Source organism: Cinclus cinclus, chromosome 1 (assembly GCF_963662255.1).
Source record: "Cinclus cinclus chromosome 1, bCinCin1.1, whole genome shotgun sequence".
Taxonomy (NCBI): domain Eukaryota; kingdom Metazoa; phylum Chordata; class Aves; order Passeriformes; family Cinclidae; genus Cinclus; species Cinclus cinclus.
The window spans coordinates 36935494-36962833 of record NC_085046.1 but is presented as its reverse complement, the minus strand read 5'-3'; the positions used below and the strand labels follow the sequence as shown (position 1 = coordinate 36962833).

The 27340-nt window shown below is 34.9% G+C and overlaps 1 protein-coding gene across 1 annotated transcript in view; it reads left to right on the top strand.

Annotated features, from left to right (window-relative positions):
- The window catches only part of ZNF385D (zinc finger protein 385D), a 406850-nt gene that overhangs the window by 332067 nt on the left and 47443 nt on the right, over positions 1-27340 (top strand). The window contains exon 5 of the mRNA XM_062508742.1: positions 12276-12438. Within this exon, the coding sequence (XP_062364726.1) occupies positions 12276-12438 (163 nt within the window). The remainder of the gene's footprint in view (positions 1-12275; positions 12439-27340) is intronic.

The following is a 27340-nucleotide window of genomic DNA, read 5'->3' as shown; positions in this document are numbered from 1 at the left end:
AAGGTTCATTCATGTCAGAATCACAGACATTTTTGAAATTAATTATACTATAAAGCATAGTCTTTGGGAGATAAATCAAGTAATTCTATTTATTTTTATTACATTTACTTGTATTTTTATTATGAGATGGACTCAGATGTAATCTAGCTCTGGGATCAAAAGTAAGATATTATCTAAAATGGAAAATTAGTCTCACAAGTTCAGTTAAGACTGAGAGTTCTAATGATTACCTGCCTTCTTCTGATGTTGTACTTCCTAGATATCATTATGTGGTGCTTCTGAAATGCATTGTGTCTTTATATCTGTCCATACACTACTGCACAAATTATTTGCAACCCACTAGGAAAAGGACAATGGATTATATCTCTCTGACAAAACTGTGAGTCTGTTATAACTGGATGTTTGCTGGAGATACAGATACATACATATATGTATGTATATATATATATATGTCTCAAGTGTACTCCACACTGGAAAGCTTTCCATCTAATATTATATTTATGGTAAGATGGCATCCTTCCCATGCTGTATGTAACTATATAAACATATATATACACAAACATGCAACTACCTTCCTCAAACAGGTTTGTTAAAATATATAAGAAATGGGCAATATTCCTGGGGTCGTCTCTAGCAGTGTTAAGTAAAACCTGGTAAAAAAGAGCAGAAAAACAAACAAAGTCATTTCCACTTGAGCTAAATTGTTATGACATCCTTAACTTTTATTTTTCCTTATTTTGTTGTATGTATTTATACATGAGACACCAGTAGCATCTGATTATTAGTATACAGTGTTAACCAAGATGGTGCAATTACTCAAACAAATGCTACAGTGAGGATAAGTGTTTAGCATATACTAAGTTGCTTATGACACTTTTTTGGTGAAAACGCAAGTTTTTTTCCTCAGCTGATGTGTTTTGTGATATACATTTGGTTTTGTTGGCTTAGTCAAAGGCTGTCCATCCATCTTTAGACTCTTCACACTGTGTCCAGATGGAGTATTGCACTTGCCAGTCCAAGTGAAATAAATGTCAACATTTCTGTTGACTTCAGTGGTGCCAGGATTTCACCCACACAATCTAAACTTAACATGTTTGCTTTCTGTTTTGGTTTTGTTTTTCTCTTTTTCATAGCAAGGAAGTCCTTGCCATTTCCAAAGGGAAAGGAAAATATCATGGTTCATTGTTTCTAGATTTTGGTGTATAATGATTTCATAAGCATGAATGTTGAACAGTTGTAAAACTCATGCCCAAATATTGTTCTGTTACAGGAAAAGTAATGAAGCATATTAGCTTTGGTCAAAAAATAACTTTTTGGATCAATATGATGGATAACATGCCTATTAGGAAGGTAACAGAACACAGCTGGGATCTGAATAAATTAACTAAAGCCCATCTTTTGCAAGAGGGCTTATGCAGTAATTTGCCAACTTCCTATCATGGGTGATTTAAACATAGATTTCAAAGGAAGTTGGAATATTGAAGCAAATAGCTCATTCTTGAAGATCTTTTGTTGTTTTTAACACATTGAATTAGCTGATTATGGTTGAATATGTAGCGGAAAATAGCATCTGTTTACACTGCAGAATTATAAAAATTACTTACCAGTAACAGAATAAGGAGCAATTTGCAAAAGCTAATCATATTTGTGCAATTTATTTGCAAAAAGTAAGTCATTAATACATACCCAAGGGAAAAAGAACTTTAATAATAATGTGAATCATAACATACTAAGAAACTTTTTAGGGATCAGTTTCAAAAGTTATAACACTATGGGTGTAAAACCATAGGTGTCCCATATTGCTGCTTCTCCTGTACTCAGTGGTCATTGAACTCCATAAAGCATCCTGAAGCTCACTGAGCCCAAATCAGTTCAAACCATCCATACACCCCAAATGTACACCACCAGCTTAGAAACCCGCATGGAGATTTCCTTGTTGAAAGTTCTGTCTTTATTTAGAGGGAAGTTTCCAGTACAATGTGTTCCATCATATAGATTTGGGGTGCTGCAAAGCACTCTGAGGTATCCTAATTATCCCAGCAGTGAGATGTCACAAATGTAAACTGAGAGCTATTCACATTTCAGTTCATCATTGGAAGTGAAGTTAAAGATTCCTATTTCCATTTAATTCAAAAAAGATTCAGAAATAGTTTACTTTCAGAAATATTTCAGAAATTGCTTTTACTAAAGCAATCAGTTTTCTGAAAGTAATTTTTTAGTGACCAGGGAAGACATGCTATCTTTTCCTTAGCCCTGCCATAGCATAAGTGAGAACAACATAAAAACAAGAAAGAACAAATAAATTTGTTAATTAATTTTGTGAAAAGATATGAAGAGGTCTGCCTGCTCCAAAGGCTTTGGAGTCTCAGCATTAAATTTCTGTACCGTTTGGAATTTTCACTCTGTAAGTAATCTCTGCCCAAACATATGTCTTAGATTTTAAAATCAGAAAGGGCTTTTATACATGTCTAGTTTAACCATTTTTTATGTTATTCACGTTATGGTTTCATATAGCTGTTCCAGTTTTGAACCTGATAACCTGTGCTTGACTAGAGGAGATGAAACATTAAAGCCAGTGTAGAAATATAGAACATCTCTGAGACACTTGTCTTATAAAACTTCAACATCTAAAATGTCCTGTTGATTTCAGAGGGACTATTCTTATTCTTTAAAATTTGTGGGATTGTAGCCTGTTTCTTTTAGCTTCAATAAATATTTGGTTTTGTTCAATGGAAAAAAAAAAAAACAACAACTGATTTTCAGATTTCAGTGTAACATCAGTTAAGTAGAAAGGTTTGTAGGAAGGAGACAAAATATAACTGCAGTGTAAGCAGTAAGTGATGTCAGAACATCTCATTAAGTTTTGCATACTATTTGATATCATTAACGGTGGCTTCCTACATGGAACCTAACAGCTTAGAGGAGTAAAAGATTCTAACCTGTCAGCTTTGTACTGGAATGTGTCATTGCCATTTCTGTATTGATAATAGTACAGCATCCTACATGTCTCTTAAATAAACCCCAGTTTTCACCCTCCACTACTTTTGAAACAACTTGATCTATCCACATGTATGTATTACTTTAAGAACCAACATATTAATTTATTTAATGACTAACTTTAATCGAAGATTTAATTACTTCTTCACAAGCAGGTCTGTGTGCTCTGTCTTAAGGTAATGATTCAAACCACTAAGGCTCTGACCCTGTGATAGTTGGTAGAAGTGTACTGACAAACCTTGTAGGTACATACAGTATTTGTGGGCTTCACTGAGGCCCTGAATGTGTTCACAGAATTACCTAAGGATTATTGAAAACAAGGCAAAACAAAAATATGTAGAGGAATAAATATAACTGTATTGTAGACAGACCGATCTTCAAGTTCCTATGCCTTATAAACTTTTGTTCCCTCTAGATATTTGAATTTTTTTCTCAAAATATTTTCTCCCTGGCTAATTGTTTAGACAAATCTACTTTTTGATGCAAATTTACTTCCATGGTATGGCAGCAGATTTTATTGCCACTTAGCTGTTTATGTTCTGTTTATATTGATTCATTACATTAAAAAAATACTTTTGTTTCTAGCAGGTAACAGCATTTATTAATTTAACTTATTTTCCCTTTTTTATTAATGTAACATGTATTTCTGTCTAGAGAGACAGAAGTCCTATGGATACACCTAAACTGGGACGTTTTGAGCAAATTACTTGAATAGGATTCTTTTAGATATACAAAATGTGTCTAAATAAGCAAACAGCTAGTGGGCTGAGGGTTCTTTTATTCCAAGGCAACACTTTGCCTCTATATGGATGCTTCTGCAGAAGGAAGGCTTGGGTTCCTTTTGAGATATGAAGATAATGAAAGGATCTATAAACTCTTCCATCCTTAAATTAACAGTCTTGGCACATCTATGCAAACTTTTCTGTTTCAGTGAACACAAAACTTCACATATTTTACATATGTTTACAGCCTTCTATAAGAACGCTGGAGATTTAACGTGGGAACCTACAGTCAAGCTGACATATAAAATAGAGTTGTAATCAGTAAATTTGAGCGTTTATGCTTCTAATTGTGGGTTTTGAATTTCTGCTTATGGGTAGGAGCTGATTTAAAGGACATTGGAAATATTTACATTAAAATAATTACGGAAATACAAATTGAAATCTGTGTACCTGTGTATTTTAATGAAAGAATCAGAAAATTGCATCAACATTTTTCTGAACACAAAACTGAAACTTGAAAAGCTTCTAGTAATTGTAGTATTAAAAACAGTGATTCCAATAAGATTGTTTGTAGGAGCAGTTACGATAACTCTCTGTACTCTCTTCTATGATTTTGTATATAGAGGTCAAATTAACTTGTTTGCAATTTCAAATATAAAGTTCAAATCATAAGGAATTAATAATTAAATATGCACTTTTTAAACTTTTCCTGTTTTCCATGAAATTTCCTGTAGTAACTGTGTCTGACCACTATGGTTCCATGATGCTGTGCTTCAGTCCAAAAATATCAGAAACTTAGAATTCAATGTTTACTGTGAATGTAAACAGACAGAAATAGTTTCCTTGGCAACAGAAAGCAGGTGAAAACACTCAGACAAGGTACTCTAAACCCACCTACTCAACTTTCTTTAGTTATAAAATTCACAGGATGCATGCTGAGGGAATCAAGTGGGTTTTGTTGAAACAGTGAAAAGTTTCTAAGCTAAATGAGTGTCTGGGCAGGTAAGTGCATGTGTGGACCCTTGACTCCAATTAGCTGTTGTGAACCAACTCAGATTCAAACAGATGCTGGCTCCATACCCAACGCTGTCATTCTTTTGATGACACCAAAAAAACCTGAACTTTTCAAGACTATTCAGAAAATTGATGTTAAGTTTAACAACGTCCATTGTTTTGAAATAAGCATCATTTTTGTATAACTTGAATATTGAACTACATTTACATTATTAATACAATGTATAAAAAATAGGTGGTGGTGTGCACTGCTAGTGCAAGGAAGCTGGGGTACTTTTCTACAAAATAACAGTGGCATATCTCATTTACACAAGTTCTCAATTTGGAATATGTCAGTTCCAGATTCAAAATTGGAGGCATGTATATAATATTTACTAAGACAAATTAATACATGCTTTATTGAATGATATGTATAGCTCATAGCAGTGTGTATAGATTAACTTTTTTTGGTATATCATTCTAATATAATCTGAGATCAATTACTGTGTTAATCTAAATGAAAAAAAAACAAAATTAGTTTAATATTCTCTAAGAACTCTAACTGCAATAAGACTTGCTATGGGCAAAATAAATTATGCTGCCACTTAATGCAGTAAAGATGAGATTAAATATAAAAGTTAATTTTATTGATGAAAGCAGTTTTCAAAGGACCATATTTCATGAACACCCCCCTAAACAACCGTATTGCTTTGGAAGAGAGAATATATAAAGTTCCAGACTCTAAAACTTGATAACCTTGTCAAAATAAGCTTAAAACTTCTCTTTCTTAACAATAGAAAGGATAAAATAGATGGCAAAATGAACAGCCTGTTTATTGTATTTTAGCACGTAACAAAATTTTGTTGTGCTGTATGAAGTACTGGTGTCCTTAAAAGAAAAATGCCAGTTATGGGAACTGATTGATTACTTCAGTTATCTTCCCTTCAGTATATATATTTTGACACAGTGTATGTTGTCTCAGAATGCTGTGTGTTGTATTCAGGCAAATGTTTGCAATTTTGCCTAAATAATTTCAGGTAATGCTACACTCAATGGCAGTTTACAGTACAAGCAGATGTATGGTCATAAAAATACTGCCTTATGGAAAAAGCGAAGTTAAGTAGGAAATTTTGACCTTCTTCATATGACCAAGATAAAACAAGTTTTGCTTTCCATAATGAAAATATTATATTCCTTGTCATAATTTTATAATGAAAATGAAATTGATTTTACTATAGTATGGATGATTTTACCATAAGAATGGTGTTGCCAGTCTTTCACAATGTGATGCAGGCTCTTGCCAGGTGCAATCTCTCACCATTATAGAAATGACTCTGGAAGAAGCCCAAGAACAGGGAGTGGGGTAGAGCAGATTAATTATGCAAGGGTGCTAGTGAGCTCAGGAAGCAGTCATTCACTCTGATCAGTGAGTCGCAGGGTACATTCATGAGTATACTGAATAAATGCTTTAGGAAGGAGAAGAGGGAGTAGAAAGAGGAAGTTTTCTTTACATAGAAAGATAAATACCTGGGGAATAACATATTGGGATATTTTATTCTGCCATAATAATGGATAATCATTTTGCATTTTTTTTCTACAGAAAAGACTTTGTGGTCCTTGACCTGTTATTGCATATTTGGTTTTCCAGAAAGGGGTGAATTGATTGATCATAGTTTAGCAGGTAAAAGCTTTCTCTCAGAACATATCTGAAAGAAGTCATATTGCACATGTCCTTGGTGTTAGTACCACAATTATGTCTGAGTGAATGAAGTAATTAGATTACAGAGTTATGTTGTGGTAGACTGTGCAAAAAAAATTTAAGTGACACAACTCAGAAGATAAAGGTAGGCTCAGCAGAAGGTAGAAATAATGATAGACAATGTTTATCTGCATCGTAATTGACTGCAGATTGAATTTGTATGTATCAGGCAGAAATTAGGATACTCGTTCAATATGAAACATGTCATCATGTTAACATCATGTTTAAGATTTACATGTTTTCACTTGATCTACTATTCTGCAAAGGCTTGTATAGGTAATTAGTTGTTTCATGTACAGTGTCTGTGAAACTGCTAAAGTCTCTGGAGTTTTTCTGCTTTCTACTGGGTAGGTAGAGGACATGTGTGTAATCCTGAATTTCCCATGTGCAATCACTGGGCAAACAAAATAGAGGGCCTTGTAAGAAAGCGGGGGTTTTGTTTTTGGGTTTTTTTGGTTTGGTTTTTTTTTTTTTTCAGTTTAATACAGCTTCATGTAAAAGCTTACCTACTAAATAACTACATCTCTGTGAAAAGGACTGCACAATCCTCTGAAAAATGTTTTAGCTGTTCCTCACTGTTAGAGCCCTGCTTTAAGCTGAACCAGGTGCTGGGTATCTCAGGGCTGTTAGACTTTCTCCCTGTAAAGTTCTCCAGTTTACTTACTGGAGAAGTTCCATAGAGATCAGCTCTGGTCGTGTGAATGGCACATAACTGGTAGAATACAGATGTCTCTGCTGCCTACTGCAACCTTCCCTGGGCAATGCTGTCATCACTGGCTGTCCAGGCTTTGGAGTCACTAGAAAAAAAAAAAAAAAAAAAGACATGCTTGTTCCAAAAATAAAAAGGTCATTTGGATTTTATGACTTTCTTATGTGCTTAGGACATTAGCAAAATTATTTTTCAAATACTTATTGACAGGCCAACTATAGGAAAATATTTGTACTCAGAGATTATGATGTGTGATAGACATAAGCAATTTCCCTGACTTCATCAAGGACAGAGGCTTTCTTGCCCAGCTCACTGACAGTATTAGCTTGAACTGGGAATCTAATTTTTTTGTTGTTGCTTGAGAGCTTTTTGTTATGGGGAATCCTGAGAACAGTTGCAGATCTATTAGCCAAAATTACTACTATTGTATTGAGAGTAATAGCACGGGTGATGTAGCTACCATCCAGTAGCTAATAATTAAAAAAAAAAAAAAAAAAAAAAGATGGGAAGATGACATGAATTTCTGAAGTCCCAGAGAGACAGAAAAGACTTTCCAGCACTCTCAACTCTTGTTTTGTACTTTCTTAGGGTAGAGACAGACTGCAGCCTTGCTGCTAGGTAGCCAGATAAAAGGATGCAGGAGGACACTCTTCACAATAAACATCTTTCAAAATTTATTGTGAAATGAGAAAGACATAGTTTGATTTAATTTTGCGAGGAAGAATCAGTGGAACATATTCACTACACCTTTTGCAAAAGGTTTCTTTTATTTGAAGTGGCTTTCATTATGAAGGCATTGCCTAGAGGGAATGATTAAGGCAGGAAAACAGTCTATAAGAAGAATGGCAACATGAGGTGGATCAGGAGGGATAGCACAAAGAAGATGCAGTACTGCAAAGTTAAAAACTTTCTGAGAATAGGACGAGACCTTTTTTTTGTCTCAATGCAAAAACAAAGCACGATTTTTTGTTGGACCAATGCCTAAAGAACATAAGTGAGAAGGCATATAATCCACTGAAATACATTACTCAGGCACACAAACTTATGTTGAAGACTTCCATGTAGATATGTTGACTGTAATTGTAAGAGAATACTGTCTGGATTGTTTAAAACATTTCATCTTTCTCAGTGTATTTTACACATTGCAGTTTGCTTGGTAATATGATGTCCTGATGGTGATTGTGGTACAATACTGCACTTAAGCAAAGAGAATACAGCTGAGTGTTTATACTACAGCTCTATTTTCTAACTGGTCACATCTGCATAGAATATTTTTATTCTTTTATAGTATGTTTATCTGGGTGGTTATAACAAATATACAGACAGATTTTATAGATAAATCCCTTTTTATATTTGAGCAATTTGTCAAGGTTATAAAATATATGGGTTAGAAAGGTCCCTAATTATTCAACACTGGTGCAAGGAACCAGAGGAAAATATTAGGAGAAGTTTAAATTGACTTGTACTGCTCAAATAGGCAGGAAGTCATTACAAATAGCATTGAAAAGTGATTTGCTAGTAGACATCTTGCCACTTCATTGAAGTAGTTCCCACAGAACAAAGTTTGTTGACATGTAATTTTCAGAATCAGGGTCCTCAGAATTTATTTAAGGATCCTTGAGTTTTCGACATAGATACAAATTAAAAATAAAAATTATTATTCCTACATTATATATTTGTATAATTATATTAGTTATCTAATTTTATCACTATATTTCATATTATTTAAAGCTTTCATAATTATATATTATTATAATAAACAATAAAATAATTATTACTTTCATGTTGGATGTCTTTTTTTAAGAATAGATATGGTTCCCTAAAGTTCTCTGTAACATTACACCAGCAATATTTCATATATTTCTCATGCTTCATCACTGATGTTAGGTAACAGTGACTTGTCTTCCCAGTGCTAGGATTAATTCTGTACATCAAACATGGAAACTCTGATGAAGGCAGAAAGTAAGCTCTTTCCTAAAGTATTCTGCTAATGTATTCTTTTGTAAAAGTGCTCCAGGAGGAAACCCTTCTCAGCTTTCTGAAAGGGTACAGTCTCTTCATTCAGTTAAGCATCAAGGTTAGCAGCGAAAACTAGTACTAACTTGTTTTTCATTCTTCTACTTTCTCCTATTATTGCTTTATTTGGCATGAAAGTTGGGAATAATTATATTTTATGATCTATCTTGTTTTTGTATTCATCCTACAAGTAAATACTCTTTAAGCAACAAATTTTATAGGCTACAAGTAAAAGCTATTTAAGCAGTAGGGATGATTTTGGTCCTCTTATGGCTGTAAGAAATGATTCAGTGAGATATCATATTTTACATTTTTTGCTGAAAAATATATTTATGGATATTTTTGCATCTCCTACATCTTACTCCTGCAAGGAAAGATAATGACAGACTTTTTTTTTTTTTTTTTAATTAGGGTTCCAGTTCAGCTGTAAAACTTCATCTTAGGAGCAATCTGTTTGCTCTCACATATAACTCTCATTAACATGCCAGCTGCAGTTATATTGAAACAAGCTCAGATGGCTTCATTGTCCCCACAGAGGAAGGAGATTTAAACTTTGAAACAAAAAGACTTAAAGATTTTATTTAAGTAGAGGCTGGGTAATCTGGCAGTACTCTGTGGGAAGTGAGTTATGGACAGCTCTGTGTAGCAGCCATCATATCTGCAATCATACCTGTAAATTTGAGCAATGTGTTTCCACTTTAGAGCAATTTCATTCCTATATTTCAGAGCAATGAAAAGGTCACAGATTTCTACATAGGCCCTCATTATATATTCCTTCATCATACAACTTGAGGTTTGTGGAACTATAGCTGTGAGAATTTTGAGAGAGCTGTTGGATGCAGGAGAATTAAACTTGGGGTCCTCTGCCAACAATTCTGTGAAAAAAGTTGAGATTTGTATCAAACTAATATCAGCATTTGTAATTCAGTATTAGGGACCATGTTATGAATATGTTTCAGATTTTTGAATAGTGACACTTAGGGAAAAAAAGTGCAGTCAGAATCTGAAGTTAACTGATGATTAAATTTGACTACATACTCTAAAAATAGTTGACATGATAGCAACACAAGGGTGTACAGTATTATGTCATTTTTAATGCGTCGTTGTAACTTAATACTGGTCTTTCTGTTGGATTATAATTAACATCCTCTGACTGTTTGTATTTGGCTTACAGTATGTCTCAATGTTATGTGTTGAGAATTGTAAAAGGTGCATGATTGTGCTGTTTCTGTTTAAGTTGTTTCTAATTAAAAACTTCACTGTCCAGTGTTCTTTCAATAAGGGTACCTAATACAATGTTTACATTATTTTATGTATAGAGAAACTGGCTTTTCAACCAAACTGAATGATGCATCTCAATATCCAAGAGTGTTTGTGCGTGTGTATACATCCATGCACGTATACACTTACACATAAATTGTTAATTGATTTTAGAGAAGGTCTCCCACTCGCCTCCAACTCACGTTATGCTTTCTAAATCTCAGGCATCTGGAAGGAATCAAGACTTTTCATGTAAGCTGAAAGTCATCATTCCCTCTAGCCAACCTTGGAGTGATAGTCACTAGAACTCCTCTCCCAAAAATTCAGTACAACAAATAGCATTAAATAACTGTCTATGACTAATAAATGCCAGATAATGCAGGATTCTTCTACCTGCATGAGAACCTTAGTGATTGGAACGACTGTGCCTTTTTATTCTATTCGATATTTTAGGTTTGTAGCCACTAAATTCCATATATATGTTTTGATTCTTCTGATTGGACAATAGAAAGCATTTACCTTTCTTTTATGTTCTAAGTATCTTCTATTGTTTCATGTTTTCTAAAAAGAAAGTACTGATTATTATGGGTCCTGGAGCTGACCCATAATTGTTGCCTTTTGTTTTTTCAATTCTTTAATAGCTAGATACTGACTACTTTTCTAAACTCTTAACTTCTCTTCCAAGTAGTAAAGGAATTGCTTTCCATAAAGTTTGAAGTTCAAAAGGAAAGATATAAGCAAATTTTCATATTCTACATTTATCAACTGAAATATTGTCTTTCTTATAAAACATTAAATAATTAGTGAAGAATTAAAATCTGATATTCTGAATATCCAAAGTTAAGTGTTTTTTTGTATAAAGTTTAATTTAATAGTTCAAATACTAATCTTAAAATTTGCTTGCACATATATTAAATGAATAAATTTACTAATAAATCTTGAAATAATAAAGTTATTTGCAAAGTAATGCATTAATTTTAATAGCAGTGCATATACAAATCTTTTTTTGCTTCAGCAGTATTTAACAATAGTTGTATATTGGGAATGTGACAAGATTTGTGGGAGCTTTCTCCTTTGAAAGGCTGCTCCTGGCTTTGAATTTCAAACACTACCTTTTGTAGCAGGTGAACAAAAGTAATCCTCCTTAAAAAAAAAAAAACAAAACAAGTAAAAAAAGAAAAAAAAAACCAAAACCCAACATTTATTTATTTTTAAGAAGCCAGATAATTATATGTCTGCCTCACATTCAGTTAAGTCTTCAGTGATGGGCTTTGAAGGGTGTGTTTTATATTTTACTTTTTTTGTTTGGGCTTTAGTTTTGGACTGGAGTATTTTTTGTTTGTTTTTTACTGTCAGTCTTTGCTGAGAAGTTGCTGATACCACTATTAGTAGTAAACTGTTCTTTGAAGGAATCTTTGACAAAAATTCTAGTTTGAAATACAAACTGGAAAAGTACAAAGCTACCGGGAGAAGAGTGCCATCCTCCCTGTTGCCTGAGAATCATTTTTTTTTCATGTGGAAGCAACATAAATTTAATAGAACAACTAATGGTAGCAAGGTAGACTAAAATAACCTAATTTTGGTCTGAAAGTAATCTACTGTTATACAGTGATGTACTGTATTTATTGAATTTGCATTGCTCTAGTACTTTATCCATTGTTTTCCAAGCATCATTCTAATTTTAATTTTCTGTTTGGTCACTTCTTGGATAATGTAAGTGGTACCCATTATTGAAAGGTAGTCTGTATTTGTACTAATACAGAGAATGCCAGTTTAGAAATGAGCCTGATTGCATGGTTCATTTTGTTCTCCTTTGTAGAGCCAGGCTGCGGCCCACTACAAAGGCACTAAACATGCCAAGAAGCTCAAAGCACTGGAAGCCATGAAAAATAAGCAGAAATCTGTTACTACCAAGGACAGCGCAAAGACTACCTTCACTTCCATCACTACCAATACCATCAATACCAGCTCTGACAAAACAGGTTAAGCGACAATCTTTGTTGGTTTTGTTTGGTTTTGGTTTTGGTTCAGTTTGTATTTTTTTTTTCTCTTGTTTTATTCCATGTCTGTTTGCCTATGTGCTTGCCACATTGATTCATGCTTGATCCATCTTTCTGTGTGATATTGTTTTCTTTAAGCTCTTTCAGTAGGCCGGTGAGAGTCTGATAGTCATGTAGCTGATTTCTCTTAGTGAAAAGAGGCTTGACATTCTTTTTACAATGGAATGCAATACTCATTACTTGATTAACATATCAACTGATCTAAACCTCCTGGTCTGTATGCACTATCTCTCTATCAATAATTATATATGGCATATTTCTTTTAACCGCAGTGTAACAAATTGCACTATTTGTGTCTAGAAGCCTCTTAGAAAGCATTCTCAGTGAAAACCTAGTTTCCATAAATTTCAAACATTGCATTATTTTTTTAAAATGGCTATTGCATGGTTTTGAAATGGAAGAGAGCTGTATAACCTCTATTTCACACAATCAGGTAAGTGCAATTGATGCCAATTATTCTGCTTAAAAGAGTCTTCACACTGAAATAATAGTGTTTAAATTATTGTGTGGGTAAAAGTTACCCCTTTGCAAATAAAATCTACATACTTTTAAAGTCAACAGGGTTTGGTTGACATTGCATTTTAAATGTGCAGCTATTGTTGGAAATTTCAAAGGAAGATTGTAAGGTCATTGAGAGGTAGTCTAGGGTCTCACAAGGTATGACTGCTCTTCTGTATGAAGGGATACTGTTTGTATATTTAGGCATAACCAGTCCCTCTCCTGAAGCAAGGCAAAAATAACCATGGGAAAAAACCAAAAAAGTCAAAGCTGTGAAACATCAGAGATGTACCTACTGATGCTGAAAACTGCTCATTTGGAACCATTTATGATCCAGTAAGTTTAGCATTGTAAGTGGATGTGCAGTAAGCAACTATAATACAAGAGAAAAGTACCTTGCAGGTATGTGAGGTACTTTTTTGTAGATTAATTTTTACTACATTAGTTATAGACAGATAACATTATGTCTATCTTTCTATATAAGTATGTTTATCTTAGTTATAATTCACTATTATAGACAGCATATGCTTTTTAATGGATATTTATACACTAATTATAATGGGATGACTTTAAGAACTATCTGCTACATTGTTTTGGTCTTTGTTACCACAAGAAAAGAAAAGAAAATATTCTTAGAGGTTTTGTGTGATGAAAGAAATTAAGTATGGGAGAATAGGAGCGATGCCAAAAGTTATTTGGGCAAATATGTGTTTCTGAACATATAAATGCTTTTAAAAGTTACTTGTGCTGTTGAGATATTCAGAACAGGAAGGAAGATGTTGTGTGAAAACAGTAATTTATTGTTTACCAAATATGATTTAAAGGTTGAAGACAATAACTGAAGAAAAGAAAGATCTTTTAAAGTTTTAAACTGTATTATTCAAAAGGTTTTGTCTTATACTGTGTAAGTTCGAAAGATTTTCCAACGTGTCTTAAAACCAATCTGAGTTCTTCTATCAAGCTTTGAATTAGATCCCTGACAAGAGATATATGAACTGTCATATATGTCATGTCATGACCTGTATCCAAGATCAGTAGTCCAAATCAGATTTATATCAGCATAAATAAGAAAATATCAGAAATCCAGATGCACACATAAGCAATGGCTTATGCTGGAGTTTCTTCAGCTTTACACAGTGGTTGTGAATTCCTAGATTAATTTCAGAGAATGTGTGTAAACATATGTGTAGGTATACATATCCATATATTTATTTTATGTTAGAAATACTGACCTTAATTGGGGTTCTAAAAGATACATATTGATGTTAATTGACAAAAGACCAAAAATCTTACAATTTCTTAAAATATTGAGAGCCATATTCAACTTCTGCCAAAAGCCCTATTCAACCAGTGGTATTCAAAGTAAGGCAGGCAGTTCCATCCAGAGGCAGTTATTGCAGGTCAGCGTTGATGTGACTGGCAACAGAATAAAATGCTTGGTGTAAATTATCCTTTGTCAAGCATGTACACATGGTGAAGGGAAAAAAAAGTTTGGTAGCCAAAAAGATGAAATTTTCTGTCGACTCTGACAAGTCAAAATTTTCATAAATTGGATTTTATTTCCTTTCTGGTTGTTCTGTGTCCTGTATTTGCTTCATAGAACTTTTAAGGGCAAAATTATTCTGAACATCCAAATATACTGCACTGTGTGAGTTTCTACATTTGGAAATTATTACTGTAAAAGTCAAACATCCTGATAGTAAGTTCTCAGGGAGAAGTTGTACTGATTAATATAAATCATAAACTAATCTTTCCTAACTACAAGAAAGTTATGAAGTTCATGTACTTGTGATCATTTGGAACAAAAGATTTTTCTACAGCATTTTAAACCTGTCTGCTGAGGATTAATAGTTGATCCTAAATGCACTGAGGATAGGGTCAAGTACATATCACTTCTTATATAGCATCTACAGCAGTGGTTAAATGCTGAATTGCATGTCAGTCACAGCACATTGGTCACAACTTCAGATCACTGGCTCTGTGTACCCTTAGCAGCTACAGCAGACCACACACCATCAGGAAATCTGTACTGCTATGCAATAAGGATTGTGAAAAAAATCACATAGTATGCAAACTGATTCAAGGGTTAAAGCAGTTTTGCTATGTTTCTTATTCTGGAACTTTTTTGTTAGGTGTGGTGCCAGCATGTGTTATTGACACTGTGCAGCTCACAGTATAATCTAACTCCTTAAAACCTCTCACATATGATTCCTGTTGTTTAAATTATGTGTTAAAGAGAAAACACACAAATATGAGATTATTTTGCACATTCTGTAAAAGTCTTTTTTTTCCTTCCCTTTTAACCATCTTTTTAGAATTATTAGAGTGCTTGAACTCAAAAGACCTTGAGAGCAATAAAACGTCATGAAGAGTTATATTGCCAGTGATGTAATGGCAGTGCCATTCTCAAGATGTGAGAACTTTTTTATCATATCTACTATTTAACACACTTATTTCATCTGTATTTACCAATTTTTATGTTACACAGGCGGTCAGGACAGAAAAACATAAAACATGAGCATTACAAGGAGAAGCCTAATTTATGGCATTATACAAACCAGATTTCAGTATTTCTTGATTCTCCAATTCAGATGTGACAGTAAAAGTGCATTTCATTCTGTATATTAGCACACGCACATACAGACTCCCTGATAGCAAATTGTTAAACTGTCTTTGATACCTTTGCAAATTGCTCCTCCTTTCTGAAAAGGAAGGTTTTCTTCAAAAAGCTACTTCGTATCTTCAGCTGTAAGGACTGATACTTTAGAGCACTGAAATATATTTAGATAGAGTGCATTCTATCATTCTAATTAAAATACATGTCCAGTAAAGTCATTGTCCTGCACTTGGATTTTTGGAAAATAGATTGAATCACCAATATTATATCCATATAAAATTATGTCCCTCCAGTTGTTGCATATGTCTAAATATTCATTTTTTCCAAAGCTATGTGAAGTTAAGCAGGACACTCCATGACCACATTATCAGAAATTAAGGCTTGAATATTTGGGCTGCTTCTTATTTATTTGTTTGTTTATTCAGCAGAGAATTCAGTTAGATCATTTGGTATCAAGGGAACAGAAGGAATAGACCTTTCAAAGGGGAAAAAACATGTCATTAGGAGCCATCAATATGGCAAAGTCTTTTATGCTGCTTTTGTATGTTATACACTGTGCCTTGAATCCTAGGTACTTAAATGTAATAAACAGCTGTCAAAAACAGACAAAAATGTGATGAGCAGGAAAAGTGTGTACCTGTGCCAAGGCACAGTCAAGATCATCTATCACCAGTACAGCCTTAACAGCTAAGAGACCCCTGTGCTGTCAGAGAACAAAACACTGGTGCCTGTCCTAAAAAGCTTACAGCTTCACATAAGATGAGAAACAACTTAAGGAATAGACACTGTAAATGTAACAGGAAGGTGTTGAAAGGACTGGTAACATAAATGTGTTTGAGTGATAAAGGCATCACAAGAAATGAAAATACTGAGGGATGGATTATAAGGAAAAGGAAGAGGGTTGGGTTTTTTTCAGATACTACACATTAAACGTGTGGGTAGCAGTATTGGCAAAGGCATAAGATCTCTTTGTTTACTTTTTTTTCACTGACTCATATGAAAATTCTTCTGTGTAAAAAATTTTGGTTTCTTTATTGTTGTTACCCCTCTAAAATTCTTTTTTTTTCTTTTTGTCTAAGAAGTGATAGGATATTTCTGGTTAGCAGATGAAACTCCTGAAACAGCAATTTCAGTCCAATTGGGAGAACTATGAAATTGAGAGCAGTTGGAATGGGAGAGAATAGTCATTCAGGCAAGGTCTTGGACATAAAAGTGAAGGCAGGGGGAGAAAGCAATCGGAAATGATGTGGTAGTTCAGGGTAAACTTTGCAGGAGGAAGAAATGTAGATGGTATGAAATGGAAAGGTTTAAAAAGACATGTAGGAGTTAGGCAGCCAAAATGCCAGAGGATCACAGAATTTTTGCGTTTGTGTGAAGGGACATCATTATGGATGTCTGAAGATTGTCAAGGCCGCCCTACAGGTCAAAGCAGAGTCAGCCTCAGCAGGACGCTGAATATATTTTTCTGTTGAGTTTTGAGTACCTTCACAACCTTTTACTGGGCAGCCGTCTGGTTTGACTACTCTTAAAGAAGAGCAAAGAAATTTTTCTTGTGTTTCAGTCCACTGTCCTGTATTTCAGTTTCTGGCTGTTGTGTCTTTTCCTGTCACTGAGCACCAATTAAAAGAGTTTATGTATTTTATATTCCCTGACCTCATCAGGTATTTATTTATATACACTGCTGGTTTATTTTTCAAGCGGTGCCCTTCAGGGTTCCAAGTCCTTCTTCACAAAGCTGCTTTCCAGATGCTTAGCCTCCAGCCCAGACTGATGTGTAGGGTTATGGCTTCCCAGTTATGGGACTTTTGTGCTTTCCTTCACTGAATTTCAAGGGACTTCGAAATTGTTGTACAATTTCTCCAATCAGTCCAGTACCCTCTGAATGGCAACCCATCCATCTGGTGTATCAGGCCCTCATCCCAGTTTTCAGTCATCGGCAAACTTGCTGAAGGTGCACTCTGCCCCATTGTCTGCGTCATAAATGAAGACTAGAAAATATTGGGCAATATTAGTTACCTGCACAGGAAAAAGTTCTTCCTCACATTCAGATGGAATCTCCTGTGCATCATGTTCTGCCCATTGCTTCTTTTCCTACTGCTTGGCATCACCAAGAAGAGCCTGGCTCCATCCTCTTGGCACCCACCCTTCAGATATACATAAACATTGATGAGGTCCCCTCTCAGTCATCTCTTCTCAAAGATGAAGAGACCCAACTCTCTCAGCTGTTCCTCATAAGGGAGATGCTCCAGTCCCTTAAATCATATTTGCTGCCTTTCTCTGGACCTTCTCCAGGAGCTCCATGTCTCTCTTGTACAGAGGAGCCAGAACTGAACACATAATTTCATATGTGTCTTCACCAGGGCTGAGTAGAGAGGCAGGATCACATTCTTTGCTCTGCTGGCAATGCTCTTCCTAATGTGCCCCAGGACACCATTTGTGTCCTTGGCTCCCAGGATGTACTGTTGGCTCATGGAGAGATTTCTGTACTCCTGGACCACCAGGTCCATCTTTGCAGTGCACGCTTTTCAGCTTGTGCTGGTGCATGGGGTTATTCTTCCCCTGATGCAGGAGCTGCATTTGCCTTTGTTGAATTTCAGAATATTCTCTGCCCATAAGTCCTTCTGAAGGGCTGCACAGCCCTCTGAGGTATCGGCCACTTCTTCCAGCTTTGTGTTGTCAGTGATCTTGCTGGGGAAGCATCTCCCCCTTCATCCAAGTAATTGATGAACAAGTTAAACAGTACTGGGGCCAGTAGTGAACCTTGGGAACACCAGTAGTGACAGTCCTCCAATCAGACCCTGTCCTACTGAATATAACCCTCTGGCTTAGCCAGTTCTCAATCCACACACCTGTCCAATCATCTGCTCCATTCCTCCTGAGTTTGTCTATGAGAATGTTGTCAAGAGAAGTGTTGGAAGCCTTGCTGAAGTCAAGGTAGGCAATAACTGCTGCTCTCCCCTCATTTACCCAGCTATTTGTTATACTGTAGAAAACAGTCAGGTTGGTCAAGCATGATTTATTTACCTTCAGTGAATATACACTGACTATTCCTGATCAGCTTCTTGTCATCCATGTGGATAGAGATGGCCTCCAGATTGAGGTTCTCCATCACGTTTCCAGAGATTGGCCTGAGGCTGAGTGGCTGGTAGTTCCTTGGGTCTCCCTTCTTGCCCTCTTGGAAGACCAGGGTGACATTTGCTTTCTTCCAGCCTTCAGGCACCTCTCCTTTTCTCTGTGACTTTTCAAAGATTGTGAGCAGCCTAGCTGTGGTGTTCTCTGGCTCTCTCAGCACCCATGGATACATCCTGCCACGGCCCATGGGCTTGTGGATGTCAAGTTTGTTTAGGCATTCTCTGACCCAAACTTCCTCTGACCAAGGAAAAGTTGTCCTTCCATACTCCTTTATTCTGGTCTCCTAGTTCAGAGATTCCTGATTTTGGTTGGTTTGGTTGTGATGTGAATGACCTTGCCCTTATAAGACCATTGTGTCTCTTTCAGGTTTCTAGTAAAGAGTCTAGAGGCTCTTTGTTGTTAGTAGGTACTGCTTTATTTAAGAATTTCTGTCCTAAATTGTAGGGAAAAGTTTTCAAACACAGTGCTCGAATGAAATCTTGTTTGTGTGAATATTTATAGATGGACAACATATAATTGACTAGTACTATTTATATTAATATGTATCTGCATGTTTGATTACAATATTTGCCCTACTCTGAGTAGTACTTACCTGTTTTTGCCTCCAATGCCATGCATTAACACACCTTGCTTGTTTACTTTTATCCTTTAATGTGTTACATTAGTTCTGTACACAGATGCATCTGTGCAGTTCCTGATTCAGTTCCAGAATCTGTAATAGAAATGAAGTCCCATTAAAAATGAAAATAATTTTCCTCATATCTCCTCATATCTCATATTTTCCTTTTATTTTCAATTTAATTTTATCTCCCTTACATTCAGCTGTTTGTAATAAACATACATTTTGGAAATGGCTAGGCTTTCACGTTTATGATGGTTTTCATATATTAAGAAATACTGGATTATTTCTGTTTTTTCTTGGTGTACTTACCCTATTTTATTATTATATTTAATATTTTTTCTCTACAAGTTACTTCTTTAATCCTTTTTTCCTAATGCCAAACTACCCTAAATTTCCATTTCTTAATGAAAGCTTAAGAAGATATACTGCTGTATTTATAATATTAACATTGTCTATTTATTAGCATTTCTATAGGCAGCAGGTTTGTCTGTAATCTTTTCTAACTAAAAGAAATTCTATTTCTAGCAATAATACCAATGTCAGCTGTATTTAAAATTCAAAATAGTATTTAATACTATTCCAAATCTGCTGGTGTACACAGAAACAATTTACTGTATGCTCCCAGTGTGCAATTTGCTTTTACAGTTTAGGCTGTGGTTACCCTTGTATATGCAATTATTATATTAAGGATGTTTAATCTAGGAATACAATTCAGTGCAGTCTGTTTGTTTAACTTAGTTGGTTTGTTTCCATCTGCTTTATTTTATCATAAAGTGTGCTTTTGTTTCAGCAAGTGATTTCTTCAGATCATTTGAGCATTGCTTAAGGCACAACAAAATTAACAGGCTAACTCTGGATTCAGGCTTGAGAGATACTGGATGTAAATTGTTTTTTTTTTTTTTTTTGCAAGTCAATGTTTTAGTACACAGCAAAATGAAACAATGACCTTGAAGTTTGAATTTATAGGGGTTTTTACCTCATATTTACTTGTTTATGCTATTTTGCGTGGAGCATTCAGAAGTTGCAAATGTGAAATAATAAAGGAAAGCAATTGATTGGTGATTAGCAGAACACAGATGAATTTCAAAGCATGCTATCAGTCTTCATGGATCACTTCCCAATCACCCAGTTCCTAAAGTTGAATAGTTTCTTTAATTTTGTTTGAATGAAAAATCTTTAAAAGAAGCTGTAGTCTGAAAGAGATGTTCTTATTTTTTAATTATCTTGTCATTTACTTGGAAATTAGAAATTACTATTTCACAACTACCGATTGTCTTTAACACACGCCTGGAAAATTCAACCCAAACCAGCAAAATATAACTGTGCAATACCTTCTTTCACTTTAAATCATCTATGCTTTGACTTTGCCATACTTCAGACAACCTGTAGCTAACTGCAGCACTAAATGTTATCAGCATTCCACAGACTGTTGTACCAATTTTGTATTAGAGCTTGATGGTAATTTGGAAGACAATAGCTTCCCTTTTGATCTCTGTGTAGAACTAGAGCTTTTTCTTTCTTTCAGAGTGTAGCTAAATGACGATATAAAAATTACTGTAATTTATATGGGTGCCTCAATTGATCGTGAATGGGAAATAAAATCCTTCTTTGCTTGCATCCACATATGCTGAGAGCTTCATCATATGAACATGTGTTTTGTGTGGACCCAGCTGCTTTTGATTGTGATTGCCTTCACAGCAATTTTATGCTTGAATAATGCTGCAGTTGGAAACTGCTGTCAGTCACAACATCTGTATCAGCCTATTTAATCCATATCAAAGTCCAATACTGACAATGGTATTGTTCAGAGCTCTGAAAAGCTTTTTCTATTGTAATATTGAGTAGAGTCTTTCATTCTATCTAAGGGAAAAGTCAGCTTGACCGCATATGCCCAAAGTAGTAACAATTGGAAATCTTGGGAGTAATCCTGTGTTCGCTAGGTGTCCGTTTATAAGTTATTCATCAGTACTGCTGCAAATCAAGCGCCACAGCACATAGCTGCTGCATGACATGTTCTGTATGGTGTGTTTTGTTGTTATGTTGGGAAGGGCATTGACACTATCTAGAAGGATGGCTTCCAAAGACACCTCAGTTCTAGCCAGCAAGCTTTCAAAAAAATCATTGCAGTCCTAGCTTTCTTTTCAAGTTTTTACTGCAAAACCTCAGTTTCAGAAGCCTGTTGCTATTGAGTATTTGTTTATGGACAAATTTGAAATGGACTAGTGACTTCATGATCCAGTGTGCTCAGATAGGTGGTGAGTTTTTGCAACTATGGAATTTTTCAAATGAGAAGGTCTGTTTTGAGTGCAACAAAAGGTAGGTCTTCATTCAAGTGATCCATCTTGTTTCAAGCTGACATCATACTGGCTGAACATGGCAAAATTAGGAGGTAGTCGGTTATCTGTTGAGGACTGGATTTTTTTTTAAGGCAAGAATAATGAAATCTACAAAGGTGCTTTAGAGCTTGCTTAGATTATTTTCTTTTGTGGATCATGTCATGTTCATGTCATGCTAAAATCAAGAAAACTGGAGAGTGTGGTTAAGCATATGGGTAAATGTACTGTGCTGAATGTCGGAGCCTTTGTTACATGATTCCCTCATAGCACTGTCCAGAGGGATCTAAAGACAGCCGTAGCTGCAAGAATTCTATTAATAAATGTAGGGAAATCTGCTTTACCCAGTCATTGGCATTTCATTTGCCATTCATGTGACAAGAACTCAGTGCAGCAGAAATAATTTCTAGAAACAGATTATTCTATGTACATGTAGTAGGTGCTTTCAGAAAAAGGCCTAAAGCAAGTAGTATTAAAATCTATTGTAAGAACAGGAAGAACAATTTAATTGTGCAACAATTCTATTTATTCTTTCTTCCATTTGGTATTGGACTATTTTCAATAATGTGTTCAAGTCTGTGCTGATCAGTGATTTATTTCCTTAGTTAGGGAGCTCTTGTAGGTGAAATTCCTCCCTACTGTGTCATTCTTTTGCTAAAATATACCTTCCACTCTGCTGTATTAAAGGAGTTAGACATCATAAAAAATCATTTTATATTTTCTACCAGTCAAACAAAGTAAATATCCGACGGGACCAAATTTCTGTCTTCCTGCCATTTTCCCTCTTATCCCTGAAGAAAAAGAAATTACTATGTTTTGAATTAGTGAATACATGGCAAAATACAAAAATTCACTTAACTTCTAGTTGTTTTAAGGTTTGCTACCACTGCATTTGTAACTCATCTAAATTAGCTGAAATTTAGGCTAAACTTTATTAAGATATCTTCAGCAAGTGTCAAGTTATCCTGAGACAAAGCATGGCTGTGGCTGTAAAATCTGTTTGAGGAGGAAAGCAAACATGCAGTTTGTCTTCATGCACCTGAACTCTCTATTTCTTAGACTTAATGTAGTTTTCCATACACCAAGTGGTTTGCTTATAGGTTAAAGTTCAGGCAGGCCACACCTGTAGTTTTAGAATAGGTATGTTCAGTCTCTTATTCTCAAGATTCATATAAGGTTTCAAATGTTTTGAAGAATTATTCTGTGCTTCTCATTTCATCTTTGTGCATTCTGTACTCCACTTTGCTATATCTAATAACAGTCTCTGTATTAAAGCTCTGGTTTTATGTCATATCCATAATTTAATTCGAATTAAAGGAGCTAGAAAAATTTATGCAAATTGAAATTAAGAACTGTAAAATTATAGGAAATTATATTATAGGAAAAAATGTCTACAAAAATAAATAGAGATTCATCAAAGGGAAAAAAAAAGGGACTTTTAAGAGTAATTGGACCAAGGAACTGTGTCTTAGATTTAATTTGAGAGGGGACAAATGCATTTTATTCATGTAAACTTAATGATGATGTTTATGTTTTAATTCTTTCTATACTAATGGTAAGATCTAGTGTATTTAACCAGAAATACTAAATTACAGATCAGGAAAACTTGCGTATTGTTTTAAAAGAAGCAGATAAAGAGCGTTCTGGATAAGCTCTTCTGTTTTTCTGTTCGTTATAGGCACTGTAGAAAAGCCAGAGGACTAGAAGAAAGCTAATGTTGTGTCAATATTCACAAAAGGTAAACAGGATGAATCTAGCACTTATAGGTCTATCAGCCTGACACTAATCTCCTGAAAAATAAAGCAGCAGCTGGCAGGGAAATAGAGTACTGAAGTAAACTAGATCAATTATATAATGACAATGTATATGAATTGAGAGAAAGCTATACTTTTCTACCTAAAATTGTTTATATGAGATTACATATTTGATTGAAAAAAGGTAAGTAAAGGGTGCTTTGTGTTTTCATGGCTCTAGAAAGCGCAGAAGTTAAAAATTTTGTAAGATACTGGAATACTACAGAATGAATATGGAACACATTAAGTGGATTTAAGCCTGCTAATTATAGGCCTTGGAAAGCAATCTTGAAATACAAATGGGTGTAGAAATATTCTATTGAAATCCTTTTGGAATAAAATCTTAATTATAATATAATCTTACATCATCTGTTACCTGCAAGCAATTATAAAGTCTTCACAAATGGCACAAAACCTAGAATTTTGGGCAAGTAATAAAAAAATGAGCTGTAGATTCAGTACATCAAATGGTTTTAATACAGAAAATAACCATATGGAATTTATTGAAAAGCTGGGGGAACTTAATGTGAAGATAAAGTTGACTTTGGAGTACATGGCTAAATATCTACTACATAGGAACCACTGGTGTATTGATATTTCCAGACAGCCTTGTGGAATTAAAACGTTTTTTGAGCATGATGGAGGGTTATAAAGATTTTGGCTTATCTTATTACTGTAAATGAATTGATTTTTTTTCCCCCCCAAAGAATGGCATCAACTAGAATGGAAATTTGAGGAAGATCTAATGCAACTACTTAAGAATGGTTTAATAGTGAAAGACCTAATGAGATAGATGCATTCAACTGAGTATTTATCAGAGAATTTAAGAAATATTATGATTGCAGTCTGTAAAAACTAGCATGAAGAAAACAACCTTACAGTAAAAAAAACCCTATTATTTGGGAGATGTGACAGTATCCAGAGATAGTTACCCTTATTCTACAATCAAGATAAAATTTACATAATTGTCAAAAGGATTCTAAGATATACAACACTTCATGTGGGATTCTGGTATTCATTTGAATGAAGCTACTAGGTTTAACTCAGGAATCAATAATGAAAGTCCTCTGGAAAATATCCTGGTTTATGTCATAGTAAATTGTAGACATAAGTATTTCAGGCTTCAAATGAATTTTTTTGCTTTCATTATCACACCCAGAAAAAAAGGTTTTGCTGCTTAGAGGCAGCAGATCGTGTGTGTTACACATTTGAGACCATCTGTAATGAAGTCTTCCAAGTAGCAAATATTATAGTACTTAAATTGAAATACGAGACCAATTTGACATCAGTCAAGCGACATAACATTTTCAAAGCTCAAGAACTGATTTTTAAAATAACTCCTACTAAGGTCGTACAATTTTATCTTTCTGGTTTTTGTACGGGACTGGACAAATGAATAGTGCTTGATTAAGAAAACCATAGAAAAACATAGTTGTTGGTGTAGTTTTTTTTCAAAAAAACAAAGGCTTTATGGAGCAAAGCTCACTGTACCCTGTCTCAGTACCCTTAATTATGTCACAAAATTGACGCCAGATAATTGAAGATGTTTAATTACTCTGGAAGACTAATTTCTTTCTATTGGTATAGCTACTTCAGTGGTGGTTTTTGTTTTTTGGTTTTTTTTGTTTGTTTGTTTGTTTGTTTGTTTGGAGTTTTTTTTGTCATTACTAAATTTTTAATTGAGAATTAAAATTCATGTTTTAAATCCCAAGTTGCAAACTTTTGTGCATTCTTACTTTCAATCAGAATTTAGTACTGCTTTCACTTACTTGTTCCACATCCTTGTTCCACCTCTGATTAGTTTTAGAACCTCTAATGAGCATTTTAGATGATTCAGAAGGATTTAGTTATTTAATCCAGTAGATCTGCACTGATCAAAGCACAGGCAGTTACATTACTTTGAGTAAACCATGTTTCCAGCCAAGTATTAGAGAGAAAGCAAATTTAAGAAATCAGACTATTTTTTATCATACTTTTCAAATTATCTCCTTTCTGCTTGAAAATAACCATTTTCTTAAATTAGAGCACTCAAAATAACTCTTTAATTCATTCACCTTATCAGTAGATTCCTGAGAGTGCTGCCATGCAGTTTTAATCCCTTCCTTTGCTATACTTTACTTTTTACTATCTCTGGTTCATTTTCTGCTCTGCTGATTTAACGGCTGCAAGTTTTTAGCATTGTCTTACCAGATCCTTCTGAAAGTTGCATCAATAGATTACCCACTACTGGCTATCCAGTTGAATTTGCTTGAAGCAGTTGCCCTGAATAAAACCTGTATTTCCCAGTAGGGAAAATGCCTCACTATTTTTTCTTGCTTTGACATACAAGAAAGTATCAGCAGCTATTGATGACAATACATAGGGAGTTTGAAATATGTGGCGGATTTTGCCGATCTTGCCTTATTATGCTTTTCTTGCATGTGCTTTGTGGTTGTTAGTTCTTGTTATGGCACCAGACACAGGGCAAGGGCAATGGCTTGGGCAAGGCTTAGTGCATTATTTCCCTCCCGGAGTATGGCTGGTGTGAGTGAACTTCAGCAGCACGATTTAATAGATCGGTCTTGAGGACACATCTGGGGTGTGTGTGTGCATAGGGGTGGCAATGCTCACAGCCTGGGGAGCATGCTGCCTGGGCAAAGCTTCTGTGCAGATCAATAGCACGGCTGGCAGGATCTCACAATGCCAATCAGCTCTTTTATTTCAAACTGCTAACATTTGGGAACTTCTAACAATAACAATCGGCTTTGTTACCTCGAGTTTATGACCGACACTTCCCTCATGAAAATTCATGCACACTAATCTACAAGATCCTTCTATAAGATGGATCCACCACAAGTCAGGTAGATAATTTTGTTTAAGTGCAAATTCAGGCATGATACCTGGGTGGTCAGATACTTATTTATGAAGATAAAGAGGGAAAATAAAAGGGCTTTCATTCCTGCTGCTTTCTGCTCACTGTAGATTGCCTACCTTAGGTCTGTATTGTGTGCTGGGTCCTGAAGCTCCTGCTTCAAGTATCACCAGTGAGAGTGGTAGCCACATTACTGCATGGAGAAGGTGAATTATACTCATGATGAACAGAAGAATAGTATGGAAACTACTGAAGTAGAAGTAAAATTCATACTTACAAATTACTACCAGATTCAGGGTGGCATCCTCTACTTGCACAAGGGCTCCATCAATTTTTCAAGTTTTTTGCACATATCTGAGTGCCTTCTTGATTCAAAGTCAGGGGACTGAGTAAGGCTATGTGAAGTGTTTAGAAGGCAAGCAGCCATTTAGCTGAATATTCACAATACATAATTAGTTATATATCTATTGGTAGTTACTTAACTAATATGTTTGGGTAAATTTAAAGGAAGTTTACTCAGCCTGCTATTGCAAATTTAATCCATTAGTCAACACTTTTCTGTTGTTAATAATTTTTCAGTTTTAACTTTTGTCTCACTGCACAGAATTTGAGATTCTCATCCTGTTTTTCCTGTGCCAGGGGATTCTTCAAGTTGTCCACTGTGATAGCTGTTCACAAATGCCAAGTTGTTACTGTACTGCCTTTTAATTATCCAGTTATTTTTGTCTAGCTCCAAAGAAAGGTCCCTGGTTGTCTTCTTTCACAACTGTGAAGCTTACTTCATGACTGTCATCCACTGTCATTTTGGTTTAAGCTTTTCACAATTCCTAGCTCACTTTAAACAAAGGAAGAAAATTAATGGAATTTTGAATTAGCCCACTCCTACTAATTGGCACTAACAGTGTGGTTGTCAACTGCTCCATTTTTGTTGATCAGTAATAGTCTTGAAGAACCATCTGTAACTGGAAATCTGTCTCA